Source organism: Arachis duranensis, chromosome 8, assembly GCF_000817695.3.
Source record: "Arachis duranensis cultivar V14167 chromosome 8, aradu.V14167.gnm2.J7QH, whole genome shotgun sequence".
NCBI classification, from domain to species: Eukaryota; Viridiplantae; Streptophyta; class Magnoliopsida; order Fabales; family Fabaceae; genus Arachis; species Arachis duranensis.
This window is the reverse complement of record NC_029779.3, coordinates 17,416,414-17,434,100: the sequence shown is the minus strand read 5'-3', so window position 1 is coordinate 17,434,100 and position 17,687 is coordinate 17,416,414. Positions and strand designations below refer to the sequence as shown.

The window sequence follows — 17,687 nt, the reverse complement described above, 5'->3', positions numbered from 1 at the left end:
AATTAAACTGATCGGTTCGGTTTGATTTTTGGTTGACTCGGCAAAAATCGATTCGAACTGAACCGAACCGAAGAATTAGATTAATAATACAATGTTTTATGTTTAGTTGTTGGAATGAGTTGAAATTATGTTGAATTTGAATGTAATGTAATGTTATTTCAGTTTATTGATTATTTTGAACATCATTTTATTGAGATTAATTTTCTATTAGTTATGATTTAAAAATTAAAAAATCGACCGAATTAAACTGCTTTTAAATCGATTCGATTCGATTGTTATACAAATAATAAACCGATTGGTTGAAACCCTATAAAAACCAAATAGATCGATTCTGTTGGTTTTTAATTCAAAACCAAATCAAACCAAACCTATAACACCCAAGTGGAGGGTACAAATTCCAAAGGCTTCAGACAAGGCACTCTTGAGTTTTTGACTAGATTCACTTTCCTTTGACTTTTGACTACTTTTTGAAGTTAAGTAAAAGAAAGCGGAACAACCCCTCGTGCACTTGCCTTTTTTGTGGGTGAGTGCTCAATACTTCTTCTCAATCCTGTATTTTATTTGTATCTATGTCTATGGTCAATTGGTCATGGTCCTCCTCTGATTTTGTGCTGTGGATTAGATAGACCAACCGAGAACAAGGAATCATGTGAGCCTTCTCATATTCAGAATACATATAAGCAATGTGAGAAAACTTATAGCTCAAATAAATAAGCAATATTTTTTATGTGCATTACGATATTGAATGTTTGAACTATTGCCTCTCCTACTACCTAAAATATCGTGCCTGTTCTTAAACAGAGTGACTACTCTATGACCATGCGAAATAGTGAATACAAATACGATACGTTTAACCATTACATTGTGAAAGTTTGGCAGAGTTTGAACTTATTGGGACCAATGGAGAAGAATATGTGGATATATATCCTAAATTATGATTCGATTGGTGGCATCTATTTAACCTTTTTGACTATGTGTCGCAGCCCAGGTCCACAACTCAAACTTTAATTTTTTACCACATTAAAGAAGAAAAGCAAACATGACCGTATTAGTTATTACACTGCTACTGACTCGAAAGAGTGAACTTTGAACTATATGCATGACTGACTACACGTGTGGTGAATTGTCGCCAAAACCCAATCACTATGTGAATGATTTAGTGCAAACATTTGTTTTTCTGAAAAAATAATTGGAATATAAACTATTTTACTTTACCGACCAAAAAGAAAAACTATTTTACTTTTAAAAATATGCAAGTAGTTGTATTTTTTAACATTTCTATTTTGGTGCGTGGAAACTCATGTGGATTGTACTTCATATGAAGTTGATAGTTAAGAATGATTAAATAATTTGACTAAATTTTTATCTAACAATTTTTAACTATTAACTTCATGAAAAATCGACATTAGTTGAGATAGTGTAATTAAGTAACAAGTGGTTTGGGTTTGAAAGAGGAAGAGAGCATCGGTATTAGTGATGGAAAATTAAGACTCAATCATGTTGGTCATGATGTATAGGCATTGCCTTTACTTTTTGACCACAAAAAGACATATCACAGTTACAGATGCACAAGAAAATAAAAAATGAGACAAAGCAAATTTGCTTAGAGAGGAAAAAGAAAACCCAAATAAAGTAGTCCTTCTCTCTCTCTTTTCTCTATTATTGGCTTATTGCTTCTTCTCCTTATTCTTTTCTTTCTATTTCTATTTCTATATCTATATCTCCTCTCCCACACGCTTGCTTCTTATCTTTTCATTCTTTTTCAGCACCTAATATTCTTGTAGAAATTTAAGTCCATGCAAGAAACAATGCCTACTCCTCCTCCTCTGAAGGTGTTGATTGAAGAGATGGAGTCATCAATGGAAGATGTTCCTTCGGTTTTCATCTGTCCCATCTCGCTGGAGCCAATGAGAGACCCAGTCACACTCTGCACCGGCCAAACCTACGACAGGTCCAACATCCTCAAATGGTTGTCCCTCGGCCACAACACTTGTCCTACCACCATGCAACACCTTTGGGACCTCTCCCTCACCCCCAACACCACCCTCCACCGCTTCATCCTCACATGGTTCTCTCACAACTACTTCTCCATCAAGAAAAGCCTCCAAGACGTTCAACGCACAGCCTTTCACCTCTTGGAATCACTCAACAAGGTTAAGGGTCAAGCAAGAGTTAAATCCCTCAAGGAACTTCGCCACCTCCTTCATTCTCACGCTTCAATAAGGAAGACAGTTGTGGAACACAACGGACTTGCCTTGGTTTCTTCATTGTTAGGTCCTTTCACTTCCCATGCTGTTGGGTCAGAAGCCGTTGGGATACTCGTGAAGCTGGACTTGAGTTCAGAGGTTAAGAAGAATCTGATGCATCCATCAAAAGTGTCGTTATTGGTGGATATCATGAACGAGGGAACCGTTGAAACAAAGATGAACTGTGCAAAGTTGATTGAGATATTGTTGTTAGAAGGACACGTGTCAAGCTTGAGTCTGTTGGTGGGTTTGTTGAGGTTAGTTAGAGACAAGAAACACCCAACTGGGGTGGTCTTGAACGGCCTCATGCTGATCAAGATGATGTGCAGTTCCCAAGAATCAGTTAGAACTTCCATTGTGAGAATCGGAGCGGTGCCGCAGCTGGTGGATCTATTGCCAACACTAAACGATGAGTGCTTGGAAATAGCGCTGTTTATTCTGGAGGTGGTGTCGACGATTCCAGAAGGAAGAATGGCGTTGAGAGATTGTCCCAATGTTGTGATTAATTTGGTGAAGTTGTTGATGAGAGTCTCTGAGAGGTGCAAGCTATTTGCGCTTTCGATATTGTGGGCTATTTACAAGCTTGCGCCGGAACAATGTGCCTCCGAGGCGGTGGAGGCTGGGTTGGCGGCGAAGCTGCTTCTGGTGATTCAAAGCGGTTGCAACCCTGTTTTAAAGCACATGTCTGCTGAGTTCTTGAAATTGTGCAGTTTGAATTACTCTGCTAGTATCTTCATCTCTAAGTGTATGCTTACCACAACAATACAATGAATTTTTCCTACAAAATCTGTTCATGGCTTTGAATAAATTATTTTTTATTAAAAACAAACAAAAAGAAATTACTAGAACATTCGATTTTTGTACAAAAAAAATCAGACGGTTTGATTTTTATATCTCTTAAAAATTGAACAGTCTGATTTCTATACTTCTTAAAAATTAGACTTTTCATGACAGTACAGCTGTCTAAAGCACTTATACACTCTATATCTGCATAGCTAAATTAAAAAGTGCGTAATAAGTTAGTTAGGGTGGATTACTGGTTGGCCTTTCAAATCAGATCTTTGCTGTCTTTGATTTGATGCTAGTGTGGAAGCTGGCAAACCCACTAAAGCTAGATAACGTTGTGAAGTTTGGAGATCACAGAAAGTGATAATATAATTGTGTAAAGTTTTTACTTTCAGTATTTTTTATTTTGTTTTGTTGAAGCTGTATGTGTGTTTTTGGTTTGGTCAACGAGAAAGAATACGGATTGGGTGGGTTTAATGTTGGTCAAGATCTGAAGACTATAGGCTATAGTTTAGAATATAGTGTGTCCATATTTAAATTTTAAAATAAGGGCATGCAGACATAATTGATAGCATATTTATTCAACATTTGTCTTTACATTGCTATGGGCGGGCTCATTCAACAATCCAAAAATTTGCCCAAGTCTCGCGCTCTTGATTGGTTTTGGAAAACTGAATAGAAAAGGAATACAAATATGAAATATACAATAGATATTAGGGAAGTTCTATGGTGTGGATGGGTAAAAAAATCCACACCTGTGGATATTATGTGGCAAGCCTCATATGTTAACACGTTTTGCTTGGCATAGTGAGAAGTTTAGTTGATGGGACAGTTGGACAGGGAGGTGCAGTGGGTTTGCAGTGGTACTGCACAGTGCAACAAAATTAATAAGTTTAATTAGATGTTAATTTTTTTGGCATGTTGAGACTATTGGGCAAGTTTAATTTTTTTTGTCTATGTGGCCAGGAGTGGGTTTGGGCTTGGATCATATTTTTGTATTTGCAAGTGTGCAGAACAAAATTTCTTGTTGATAAAAGTTAGAGAAATATAACATTAATTTTGAGTAATTTGTCATGACAAATAAATGATGGGTGAGTTTTGAATAAAATATTTTTTTCGAAACATCTTCTTTTTTTTATTTTTTTAAAAAATAAAAATAATTTTATTAATTTTTAAAAATTACGTAACAAATTTTTGTCTACTAATTATGTTTAGATATAATATTATAAAAAATAATTTTTTAAAATATAAATATCTTTTTAAAAAAATAAAAAATTGTAGCTTCTAAAAAGAATACTTTTTTTTATAGTGAAAAGACACTCTAAATTTTTATGGTTCATTCAATTACTATTTCAAAGAGACTATAAATCCCAACACAACCATTACAATTAGTCCTATGATAATGTTCTATTTGTGATCTAACTATTATCATTTGAAGATGATGATGCCCCACATCAATATTAGGAGGATCACAAGATTTTGGTTGATACCAACGGTACAAGATGAAGATTTATTATGTCCTGGTAATGGACTTGGTGCAGCATTTTCAACATTAATTGCAACTTTCAAAGCATTCCAACAGAAACCACCTGAACTCAAGAAGTAATAGGTCTTCACTTCTTTCAGTTCAATGACATCTTTCCCACCTCCCCTTGTTATGTTCTTAATGAAATCTTTTGTCTATGCAGTTCTCATAGCTTGTCTTATTCACTTCCAACACATTTTGCATGTGCCTGTCATATCCAAAATCTATAACAAATTACCAATTATGAAAAACATTAGTTAATTATGTGAAATTTTATTCATTGTTCATAATATATTGTATTTTGTAAAAGAAACAATGAAAAAGAAAATCATTTTGTTCTTGTTATTCTCTTCACCAAATTTTGGAAATATAAAAATGAAATAAAATGATGTTATATTTAAAGAAGAAATTGAATTGAAAAGTATTTGATCATATCAAACATGTCTTTAGGTGTCATATAACATTACTTTCACCCACAAGGAATAAAATATATGGAATTCTAATATTTAGATGTATGAACAAATATATAACATTAAAAAGGAAGTGGACTAAGCTTATTTAACTGCCAAAAATCTTTTGGGGCAGGTGATATGTGGAAGACCGTCGAATTAAAAATCATTAAGAAACTAACCATAAAAAAACCATTAAGAACTGTCGAACCGAACCGGAAAGTCGGACCGGATATAAATGAAACGGTTTAGAGAAGACGACGTCGTTTCGTTACTTTGAAAGGGGGAAAAGGGATTGCACGCGTTATCCCCCCTTCTCCAATTCATTCCTGAAGAAAATTGCTACTTCAACTAGCCTCCGACGCAGTAAGCAAACCCTAGCCTCCCGCAGAACTTGTCGTCGTCAGCGGGAGTGGTCAACTGCACCCGCCGTTCGTCGCACCCAAGGAATTCCGCTGTGGTGCTCTTATGCCTATCCCTGTATCGTCCGCGTCTGCTGCTCGCCTATCGGACCTGTGCTAGGCAGCTCGCGGATCCGTTAGGCAGTGAGTGGTCTGCATGGTGGTTCCTGCACGCAGTCCGTGCCTGTACTTGTCGATTCTGCCTGCAAGTGTCACCCGAGTGTCGTCGCAGTTATTGGGTTCTCGTGTTTCGGCTTTCTTGTCGCCGCTGGCAGAAGGAAGTCGCGGAAAATCCTGATTGCTTGCGTTTGGAGGGGAGGTCGCGGCGTCGCAGTCGCCCGTTGGTGAGTCTCTGCACCATGCCTACTATGTTTCGTATTGTTCAGATTTACCTTCCCATCGTATATATGTATGTTGCTAAAAATGTATTCAATAAATTTGCCATGTTGCGGAAGTAAATGTTGCGATAAATCGGGACTTTACTAGGGTTTGTTAAATTTGTTGCTGTAGGTTGAATTTGTTGCTTCCCAATTAGAGAACCAGAACTTAATGCTCAGTCAGTGTTTGCTTGATTGGCGTTGAACATTGATTGTATTTGATTGTGAATTCTAAATTCAGAACCATAAAATTTTAAATTTGCACTGCCTATGTAACTTATTCACTGTTAGTTCATTTTTTTTGTTGTTGTTAATCATTGTGACGAGGCTGGTTAATATTGGGTTGAAAAGTGTTGAATGTTTAATAATGTTTCGTTGTTCGTAGCTTGTGTTCTTGTTAAATAATTTGCAATTCATGATCTTTTTATTTATGATACGCTTCATGTGTTTAATTTCACACTACTTGTAGCATTTGAAATAAGTTTATGATAACTGCGATGCAATAATCTGCTTGGATAGGTGATGTAATTATTGAGTTCGATAGGTTGGGTTTTTTTGTTCTTGTTATTAGTAAGACATGGATAGTATTTTTACTGCGTTCCAAAAATTTTAAATTTGCACTGCCTATTTAACTTATTCACTGTTGGTTCATTATTTTTTGTAGTTGTTAATCATTATGACGAGCCTAGTTAAAATATGGCTGAAAAGTGTTGAAAGTTTAATCATGTTTCGTTGTTCATTACTTGTGTTGTTGTTAAATAATTTGCAATACGTGATATTTTGATTTATTATACGCTTCATGTGTTTAATTTCACACTGCTTCTAGCATTTGAAATAAGTTTATGATAACTGCGATTTAATAATCTGTTTGGATAGGTGCTGTAATTATTGAGTTCAAGAGGTTGAGTTTTGCTCTTCTTGTTATTAGTAAGACATGGATAGTATTTTTACTGCGTTCAGAACCTTAAAATTTTAAATTTGCACTGCCTATGCAACTTATTCAGTGTTCGTTCATTATTTGTTGTAGTTGTTAATCATTGTGACGACCGTAATTAAGATTTGGCTGAAAAGTGTTGAAAGTTTAATCATGTTTCATTGTTCCTAACTTGTGTTGTTGTTAAATAATTTGCAATACGTGATCTTTTGATTTATTATACGCTTCATGGGTTTAATTTCACACTGCTTCTAACATTTGAAATAAGTTTATGATAACTGCGATGCAATAATCTGCTTGGATAGGTGATGTAATTATTGAGTTCGATAGGTTGGGTTTTTTTGTTCTTGTTATTAGTAAGACATGGATAGTATTTTTACTGCGTTCCAAAAATTTTAAATTTGCACTGCCTATTTAACTTATTCACTGTTGGTTCATTATTTTTTGTAGTTGTTAATCATTATGACGAGCCTAGTTAAAATATGGCTGAAAAGTGTTGAAAGTTTAATCATGTTTCGTTGTTCATTACTTGTGTTGTTGTTAAATAATTTGCAATACGTGATATTTTGATTTATTATACGCTTCATGTGTTTAATTTCACACTGCTTCTAGCATTTGAAATAAGTTTATGATAACTGCGATTTAATAATCTGTTTGGATAGGTGCTGTAATTATTGAGTTCAAGAGGTTGAGTTTTGCTCTTCTTGTTATTAGTAAGACATGGATAGTATTTTTACTGCGTTCAGAACCTTAAAATTTTAAATTTGCACTGCCTATGCAACTTATTCAGTGTTCGTTCATTATTTTTTGTAGTTGTTAATCATTGTGACGACCGTAATTAAGATTTGGCTGAAAAGTGTTGAAAGTTTAATCATGTTTCATTGTTCCTAACTTGTGTTGTTGTTAAATAATTTGCAATACGTGATATTTTGATTTATTATACGCTTCATGTGTTTAATTTCACACTGTTTTTGCAATAGAGAGGGACAGAGAGATAAGAAACATTATAACAGGATCGACAGGAAGAGGCCTCACAAGCCGGAGACAAGGACGAATTGTGAAGCAAGAATGTGTATATATTTAGATAAGGACAGCTCGTTGTGGAGGGTCAAGAAAATCATTTTGAACCACAATCACAACATGACTCATCCTGGAATGGTCCATCTAATTACAAGTTTTCGTTCGTTGACGGATGCTGCGAAAGCCCAATTAGATGGGTTTCAAGGTTGTGGCATCTCCACGGCAAAGACAATGCGGTACATGGCTGGGGTATCTGGAGGGTATTCATTGGTAGGTTTTTTGAAGAAAGATGCTTATAACTACGTGGATAAGAGGCGTCGTGCAAAGATAGTTGACGGAGACGCAAACGCAGCTATAGTGTACTTGGAGGGTAAAGTCGATGCAGACCCAACTTCGATGGCAAGGTATAATGTGACAGAAGACGAGATGCTAGCGAATTTACTGTGGGCAGATGGTGGCAACAGGATAGATTACCAATACTTTGGAGACGTACTTGCATTCGACTCAACCTATAAGAAGAACAAATACAAGAGGCCGCTGGTGATTTTCTCAGGATGTAATAACCACAAGCAAACATGTATTTTTGGGTTTGGTTTGGTGTTAGATGAGAGCATTGCATCATACACGTGGCTGTTGGAGAATTTCTTGGAGGTCATGTGCAGCAAGCAGCCTTCTGTTGTTGTCACAGATGGTGATGACTCAATTCGAGAAGCCGTTCGAACAATTTTTCCAAATGCCACGCATAGGTTATGTGCTTGGCACTTAGAGAAGAATGTCACGTCAAACGTGAAGGATGACAATTTACGTCGGCTTTTTAATCGGTGGATTTATTCTGAAATGAGGGTTGATGACTTTGAGGCAGAGTGGGCTCAGGCCGCAGCCGATTATGGCTTGCAGGATTCACTATGGTGGAACCAAGTCTATGGGAAAAAGGAGATGTGGGCAAACGCTTTCTTGTGCGAGAAATTCTGTGCCGGGTATCGGACAACATCACGGTGCGAAGGGATAAATTCGGTGTGCAAGAATTTTCTTGAATCAAAACACAGTATGTTGGAGCTTGTTCAGAATCTAGAACTTCTTGTGCGAGAGTATAGGAACAATGAGTTGTTGGCACAGTTCAGGTCTATTTATAGTGAACCAGTGCTGACAACCTCGCTGGAATCCCTTGAGCGTCATGCAGCTTCTGTTTACACGAGAGCGGTATTTGTAGATGCTAAACGGGAGATTCAGAGTGTATCTTCAGTTAATTTTGTTGGGGTGAGGCGGTCATTGACCACAAAGGTGTACACAGTTGAGGAGTACGGTCATCCAGGCCGTCATATTATAGTATTATGTGATAAGAACATGGGTAAATTAGAATGTGGTTGTAATTTTTGGAGAATTCAGGGGTTTCCATGCAAACATATGTTTTTTGTCATGAAGCATGAACACTTGTTGACAATACCTAGTAGTCTAGTGTTGAAGCGTTGGACCAAAGAAGCAAAATCATTAGGCGCATACGCTGAGAAAACAGATGACGGGGGTGATAGAGGGTTCTTGCTTCGCCATGGAGCACTTCATTCGGCGTCCAGATGGTTGTTCTTTTTAGGGGCCCAGAAGGTTGGGTTATTCGGTGTTGCTTTGGAGGGGATTCGCCGACTATGTGCAACATTGGAATCAGAGTTGGCCAATGGTGTTCATCCTACCAAGTCTAAGCAAGGCGGTGAAATTCGAGATCCAGTTGTTGTGCGAACAAAGGGAGCACCAAGGGGTCATAAGAGAAAGGCGTCCAAGAGAAAGTGTGTGAACTGCAACAAGCCGGGACATACAAAGAGGACTTGCACAGATGGAAGGCCTTGTCGGGGAAAAAAACCCCGAGTGGATACATTCAATTCTGCTGAGGACGGGGGACAAAGTGAGGAGGTAATTTAGAATTTAATATAAATTTATTTGTTCATAACGGGTGAATATTTTTAAGTTGCTTATATACTATGCAAGTTCTTGCATCTAAATTAAGTTTTTTGATGTGAAGAACCTTTTACTCATATGTGAATCGGTAACAACTGTGACTTATTTAGGTGGCTGAACTGGAAGCGACCGGATCCAATGATCAAACTATTGGGGTAGAACACGTGATTGGAGGTGGGTCTGTTCGAATGCCGCAGGTAGAACTAATCAATACGGTTCCATTTTGCAGATACCGTGGGCAGTAGTCATTCGGAATGAGCGACGATATTGGTCAAAATCACCAGGTTTGTTAATACACGCATAAACATTTACTATGTTAGGGTAATAGGGCGTGCCATGTCGTTCACGAATTTGGTAAATGACACTGTTTCAGGTTCAGAAACTACTCCACAACTTCTCTAAACTGGTGTAGATGGGTGGAACATTCGTTCGAGTATTCAAACCAACCGCATGGTGGTTCATATGGAGTAGTTTTGTGTGATAGGGTTTGTTGAAACCATCCGTAGCCCTTTTAATGTTGCTTTCATGTTAAACTAATCCATGTATACTAGCATGGGGACCAACATGTTTAACCTTATGTTGTTTATCCTATTGAGATGTTTAGGTGTAATGCAGGTAATTATCGTAGCGAGAAGCACTATTGCATTTTCAGTCGTATTTATATGTTCAACTATTTAATATGTTTTATTAAAGAGCTTACATAAGGAGTTACTGTTAATACAACATGGGTGCTGAAATAAGGTAATGTCTTAGGAGAAAAATGCAAAACTGGATAAATGAGTGATGTTAGGTGCTTTCTTCTATTTGGAAAGTTTGGTTGCGATGGGCTAAGTAATGGTAGTTATGTAGCAGATATAAGTGTTAAGAACAAGTATTCTACATTGTTGGGAGTTTGCTTGTACCAGGATAAAAAAATTTCCTATTAAATATTAGGTCCGTAGGGAATAACAACAGGGTCACAACATATCAGGTTGGTCAGTTCCCACTATAGGTGAATCATTGTATATTGAGTCACCGAAAACGACTTAATCTTTATAATCTGCAATTACATCCAATAAGAAGTTGTATTTAATTTAGTAGTTTCGCGGCCCATTTTGGTTAGTATCATTACATGTTGACTTAATATATATACATATCCTACTACATTAAGTTTATTTCAAAATAATATACGGTTTCTTTTGTGTCAAGTTAATTTTTTTATTAAAATTGATTTAGAAAAAACAGTAAATACATAATCTCAAAGAACAATAATACTTAAGTTTTCTGTATTAGTTAATTAATTGAACATTAATTTAACATTTTGTTTCTTTAATTTAAATACAACTAAAATTGTTAGTGATTTTTAAAAAAATATTTAACAGAAAAAATTTTAATAAATTTAAGAACGTTGTCATAGCCCAAAAAATGAAGTCATACTTTGTCTTCTTAATTGTGTACCCACACAAAAAATTGAACCCACTTAATTCCTAAAGGGATCAAGGGTCTGAGACAACAAAAGGGCCAGTTCATCTTCACCCTTAACCCAACCATAAAGGTTTACCAAAGGTGCCTCTTTATATCAACCAAACAGCCCATCATCGGGAACATGCTGGTTGGAACTAAAGGGGCATTTTACAGCACATACTCCTCATATAATGTTTAAACATTCCAGCATGATAAGATTCAAAAAAACCAAAAAAACAAAAAATATTCCCTAATTGGCCACCAAAAAAGGGTACATCTTGGCTGAGTACATTCTATATGGTTGGGCTTGTAGTAACATCCACCTGGTCAGTCATCTTCTTAGTCTTTCTGGATGATTTCCTACATATTTTGTCCCAATATTCTACAGCTTTCCGGCCGATTTCAGCTCGATATGGATTGTGTCTTCCCAATACAATATCAACTGCTAACCTCATTCTTGTATGTTCGTTAACAACCTACAAAACAGAAAACGTTACAACAGAATCAGTATTAGGAAACGCTGAATTTGCTATCCTATTCACGGCACATCAACTGATATCTTGAGTTACCGGTAGGTCGTAGTTACTCCACAGATGGGATTGGATCATCCATTGAGCGACCCACACTCCGCAGTCGTTCCTGAAGTTAACATCATTAGGCAAAATGGGCCACCATAAATCAGACCAGTATGAAAAAATGAATGGTGGTATTATAACCTTTCAAGAAAACAAATAGAGACTGGGTATTTTAATTTATTTAATTAATATTCATAATAAGATGCTTTATATCGTTCTGGCTATGTCTTTGACCTTTGATCAATTTAAGTAACCACACAATAAATTGTCTTAAAGCTAATTAAACCATTCATAGAAATTTACCAAGTCATATAGAGAACCTGAGGCACCAACGTATATCATAATAGGTGCTTAAATGCTTGGAAACTACGTACTCCATTTTGGGTGGAGAACCTGCTATTTGCCACCTAGGGGGAAACAATAGAAGACCAAAAATAAACCAATTACTTACGAGCCATATGCTTGTTGTCCGATCTCAGGCTCCAATATTTCATAAGTGGATGGCTTGTGCATTTCATTAGGCGTTCCTTCGTAGAAATAGTCATCACACAACAAGTTTTCCAAGAAAAATGCCTGTTTCATCCGGAAGCCAACATGCATTATTTGACGTTAAAAAAAGTGCATCTTTCCGTTGTTTCACATAGAAGTAATTTGTGTTATTAAAAAATTTCTTCAGTCACGCTTACCACATACAACATCTGATCCTTACGTGACTTTGTAAGGTTGGAATCTTTCAGCGAGTCAAGATACACTAACTTCCAGTTGAAGAAATCAATAATCATCAGATACCAATGATCCTCCGTGTGCAGCGGAATGTAGACCTGAGGATGTTTAACGTAACAGTTTGTTTGGCACCTATAGAGACATTTACCATATGATGAAAAATGGAGAAATTTACCTTAAAGAGTTGGTCTGCTTTCCCCATGAACTTGCGCTTGATGTACTCCAGCGTGCTTGGACAATAATTGGTTGGATTAACCGCGATTTACTGTAATTCTTTAAGTTACAAATTGCAATTTCGTAACATTTACAAGGAGAAATGATGGACGATCGTTACCTGGAAAGAGGTGGGAAGCCACCACCTCTTGAGAACGGAATCCGACGTAGCGCCTTCAGTGCACATGACAGCAACCAGACTTATCACCTATGAAATGGAACGACAAATAAATATTTATTACGACAAGGATCAGCCAATGGGTTTCTAGAGTATGTAAGGAAAAATTCAAACCGCATAAGCATTGTGATTAGTTCGTACGTCATCCATGACCCGTTCACCAGGACATAGGGTGTGCAGGGCACGCCGGTCACCGAGACAGTGCTCGGTTGGGACGAGGACCTCGCTGTTAAGTAACACGAAAAGTATTACAACGGCATAGCCAATATATAAGTCAACCTACGCAAACAACATAATGGAAATCATGAAACATAGATTGGTAAACCTCTTCGGCAAATCCTTCCCAAAAACATAGGCGGCAACAGCAAGTTCCATTCCAACAAACTCCATTCCCTCAAGCGGTGGGAATAGTATTTTATACACTGTTTATCAAATCATACTTAGTTAGACGAAACTCAAATAGGCAAACAATATTACATTCTTCATATATATTCATCAATAGGAGGATAATGGTCAAACCTTAGGTGTCTCAGCACCATCCATATAGGCATTAGAATGAGTGTAATAGGTGAATGGAGTTCCATGACCCTGCTGCTGTACCTCCAACATGACATCGGTGCTAGACTCTTGTTCCTCAAAATGTAGCTTGCGCTAAGCAAAATGACCATAAATGAAAAACACATGGTATTAACACATCAGACTCCATGGAGACAAAAGACCCTAACAAAAAAATGCAGCTTGTCACACATAAAAATCATTTCAACCCAATCTGACCTTCAAGGACCTATTTGTAGTCTTTGACTTTGCCGATTTCAACCCTGGCGTCCTCCTTGCTACCACCCCTGTCCCTGTCTTTTTGGTGCCATCGCTGGTCTTTCTAGGTCGGCCCCGTCTCTCTTTTGCTGGATCGTTATTTCCTTCATCCTTTTTGCCTGGCACAGGATCCTCTTTGGTTGACACATTCTTGATCAAAGCTCCGAGTATGTGGCTGTGACCTTCAACCACTTCTGTCAGCTTCTTGATTTGGTCTCCATGAGACTGCAGAAGGGCCTTCGTTGTTTCCTTATCTTTATCCAAATGCTGCAAGTATAGTGGATAAGTAGGAAATCAGCACATGAATAACCCAACAAAACCGAACATAGTAAACCCTCGTGACATCTACATCTCAACAAATACACTTGACCAAATAAGATTTCATACCTCTCTAATGCCACCAAGGAGACGCAAGACTTGTTGGTCCTGCGTTGTCCCATTCTCACTGGCATCAGTTCTTCCTTCCCTGCAAAAAACAATCCGCCATATGGAGGCAGCATTATACACAACTTAGTGTATTTATCCTCGTTCAAACTAACAATCTGTACCTGTCAAGTTCAGACTGGGATGCTGGGGTATCTTCAGAAAACTTCAACACTTCTGTTTCCTTGCGAAAGGGTGACACAAGATTTTTCTCCATCGTTGTGGGTTAGCATTAAGCGTCTTTGCTATGTCGGGAAGAATAATCAGTTGTATGAGTAGTATAAAGCTCTCAAAGTGTGCATGCATTCCCGTATGAAGACAATGATACAAGCATACTTCATGGGCTTGGGCCTGGTGCTTTTTGGACTGGTGAGGTCAGGTAGGCCCAATACAGAGTCTCGCTTACCTTGATGGACACTTTGTGTAGTGTCTCATTCGTCATTTGTACATGCCCTACCATTAATTTGGTTATAAAATATTTTAATAGATTTATCAACCCTCACTATACTCACCTTCCAAGAAAGATTAAGTGTGAGAGAAACCCTTTTTTTTTGCTCGTATTGTCACATCATAAGACACCCGTCATTCCTCTCTGATGCGCCCCCATCAATCAATCCAAGCATCATATCATTTCTTTACAAGACAATGTCTAGAAGATTCAACCCAATTAGAAAAATGAGTTCTTCCTAACCACCTGAAACCAACGTTATAACAAAATTAAATTGGTTAGATTAACCGATAACAATCTCGTTTCACCTAAAAAAACTTGGTTAGCCTTCATTATTTTTATTCAGGCTTTCTTTGGCTTTCCGAAACAAAATACAAGACAAGAAACTAAGAGGAAAATAAATGAGAGTAAAGTAAAGCAAATACAACGAAAAGTACAATTTTTTGTATGTGGTATGTATTTAGGAAAAATTAATGAAAAGAAAATAATCAGATATTTTTTTTTCGGGTTTTGAAGGAAATAAAAATGAAAACAAAGAAAACCATAATATTATAAATTTATATTAATACCCTTTTTTGCATTATATGCAACCTATAATTTATTAATGATAAGGGGTAAATGTCTAACTTTATTCATATTGATATAATTTATCATTATTTTCTTCTTATTTGTGGACATAAAAAAATTTAGTGCGCCCGAAACTATTCTTTATCTTTTTCCTATATGTTCTCTTTTCATGCAATTAACAAAAACCATTTTCATTAATTTTTTCTCATCCTATTTTATTTTCCGTTAAATCCCATCAATACAAATAATGTCTTAATTTCCCCAAAATACGTAATTTACGGACAAAATTCAATCATATTAAGAGTTTATTGTCCACACCAATAATACAAAAAATATAACTCGTCCAAAAATAGCACCTAATCCATGATCATGATAACTACTTTGTTGAGAGTACATAATAAGAGTACTAAATTTTATCATAAATTTTAAATATATTGGATTTAGATTTTGTAACTCATTTGGATCATATCGGGTTTAATAATTATATTGCAAACAGTTTGGTTTATTATTACTGCTATATTAACCCGATTTTGTTCTGATTTATTAAAAAATAAATTATTAATCAGTTTCATAAAAATATCAGATAATAACATGACACATGTAAACATGTTTAAAGAAAAAATACTTTTCATTTTTTAAAGTGGTCTCCTATTAAATTATTTTAACAAGTACATATCATTTTTTATTGTCTACAGAAAACTTAAAAATTTATCTACTTTTTGTATGTTATTTTTACCCGAATAAATCAATATTATTTTTCATTATGAAATTAAAAATTCATAACATACCCAATATAGATACTGTCAGAACAACTATATAAAAAATATAATGAAAGAAGTTCAAAAAAACGAATTAAATACACTTAAGAAGATAATGTCATAATTAAAAATTTTTTTTGTTATTAATAAATCATCAACAACCAATGTAAGCATCTGTTTAACCAAATCATTTGCTACTTAAAAATATGACTAAATAAATAACCCAATTCATTATTTTAAATAACAAATTTCCGACTTAGTTCTAATTGTATTTTACTTTTCTATATTCTTTTCATTTTCATTACCGTAAATCTCAAAATTCGTTGGTAACTATAATTCATCATGATAGCCTTGGTTCTTTACTCGATTATTCGGAAGTTTGCTCATAACTTTTTTTTTCTTCTACTTCAGGTTCTTTAATCCTTTACTTATTACTAACACCATAAAGTTACTTCAACAAAGTTATCTTATTTATTAGGAAAACTTTACCCATTTACTTTCTCTAATGAAAATCACTTAACACGTCACTAAACCAACCTCACATCCACATGTGACTTGTATCACAGCATAATCCACATTAACCCTTTTTCAATAGTACAGCCCAACCAAAACACCTGAACAATACTCAGTTACAACCGGAAGAATGCAAGTCTTCCATCTACTCAAAACAAAAGAAGAGATTAAAACTAGAACCAGATACACTAACACAATTACATGCAACCTATTCCTCCAACATTTCTCCAAACATTTCAACTTGTCCTCTAAGATCTTCGTTTTCAACTTCCAGTACACGAATTCGTTCATTCAACCTATCAACTTCCTCCTTCTTAGCATCATTCAACTGCTCTGTCACACGGCCAAGAATGCGATAGTTGTAATCGCTAACAGTATATCCCGTGGCAGAAAGAATCTTCTCAACCATTGCGAATGACACTTCCTGCCGAGCAAAACGCTCCTCGTAGCACAAGGGACCATGGGCAACAAGATCTAGACCTCTGTCATTCTGTGGAAGAACAACCGTAAATCCAAACAAGACATCACCATCCCTTGACTTCATATCCTGAGGAACAAAAATCGGGGGACCAATCCCGAAGAAAGAGCACGCTTGCATCAACATCAGCTCCATGTCTTCGACATGCATGAACGCACTCTCTTTCACAGGCGCCACCACTACGCGACCCAACTCTGTATGGTCTAACATTTACGCATATCAATAACAAGAAAACCCCTTTGACATTAAACGATTCATACATGAAACTGTTGGAAAAGACTTAAAAAAAATTATTCTAATATCTCACCTCCGTCTCCACCAGACTTTACTCCACCAACACAGTGCTCGCTGGTCGCTGCCACTACTCCCGAGCATCCTTGCTGAGATGATGGGAGTGAGCAAAAAGCTCCTTCCAACAATTTACACGATCTTTTGCTCACTGGTTGAACAGCATTTGCTGGCTGACGGATGGAAGTTGCTGTCGCGCTTCGCAACCAAGCATAAGCCTCATCCAAGTCCCTAAAGCCACGATGTTCAGCGTTTCGGTAGCCATTCACCTGGTCCTCACACTCCTTCCATGTCCTATAAATACCAGGGACTCGACCCCTGCGCACTACATAGAATGGAAAACGACCAGCCTCAATGCTCATCACGCTTAACGCATACACCGAAAAATGTATATTGCAACGGGAGTGGAGGAAGCAACACTGACACCACTAATGTCTTTCCTCAAATCTGACCCTAACTCATTTTAAACCCATTTTATATATCATCCTGTAAGATACATTTGCACCCACATCTCATGTAAGTGTCCACTCACTCCTGTTCACAATAATATAGTCATTCATTTTTAACAGCCAAAAATATTAA

At 36.6% G+C, this 17,687-nt stretch overlaps 2 protein-coding genes across 2 annotated transcripts; both read left to right on the top strand.

Moving 5' to 3' along the window:
• Positions 1-1,686: 1,686 nt before the first annotated feature.
• On the top strand, positions 1,687-3,032 carry LOC107461177 (U-box domain-containing protein 30-like). Its single transcript, XM_016079648.3, has one exon. It carries the CDS (start codon positions 1,797-1,799, stop codon positions 3,015-3,017), a length of 1,221 nt encoding a protein of 406 aa, XP_015935134.1. The 5' UTR covers positions 1,687-1,796; the 3' UTR covers positions 3,018-3,032.
• A 4,826-nt stretch (positions 3,033-7,858) lies between these two features.
• On the top strand, positions 7,859-9,930 carry LOC107461178 (protein FAR1-RELATED SEQUENCE 5-like). Its single transcript, XM_021130103.2, has 2 exons — positions 7,859-9,640; positions 9,796-9,930. The coding sequence occupies exons 1-2, from the start codon at positions 7,859-7,861 to the stop codon at positions 9,928-9,930; spliced, it is 1,917 nt and encodes a 638-aa protein (XP_020985762.1).
• The last annotated feature ends 7,757 nt before the right edge of the window (positions 9,931-17,687 follow it).

What these genes read in the sequence shown, in the direction of transcription:
- LOC107461178 (XM_021130103.2), top strand. Translation starts at nt 7,859, where the DNA reads ATGACTCATCCTGGAATGGTCCATCTAATTACAAGTTTTCGTTCGTTG. An exon ending in ACGGGGGACAAAGTGAGGAG is followed by an intron (nt 9,641 to 9,795) that starts GTAATTTAGAAT and finishes TGACTTATTTAG; the next exon opens with GTGGCTGAACTGGAAGCGAC.
- LOC107461177 (XM_016079648.3), top strand. Translation starts at nt 1,797, where the DNA reads ATGCAAGAAACAATGCCTACTCCTCCTCCTCTGAAGGTGTTGATTGAA.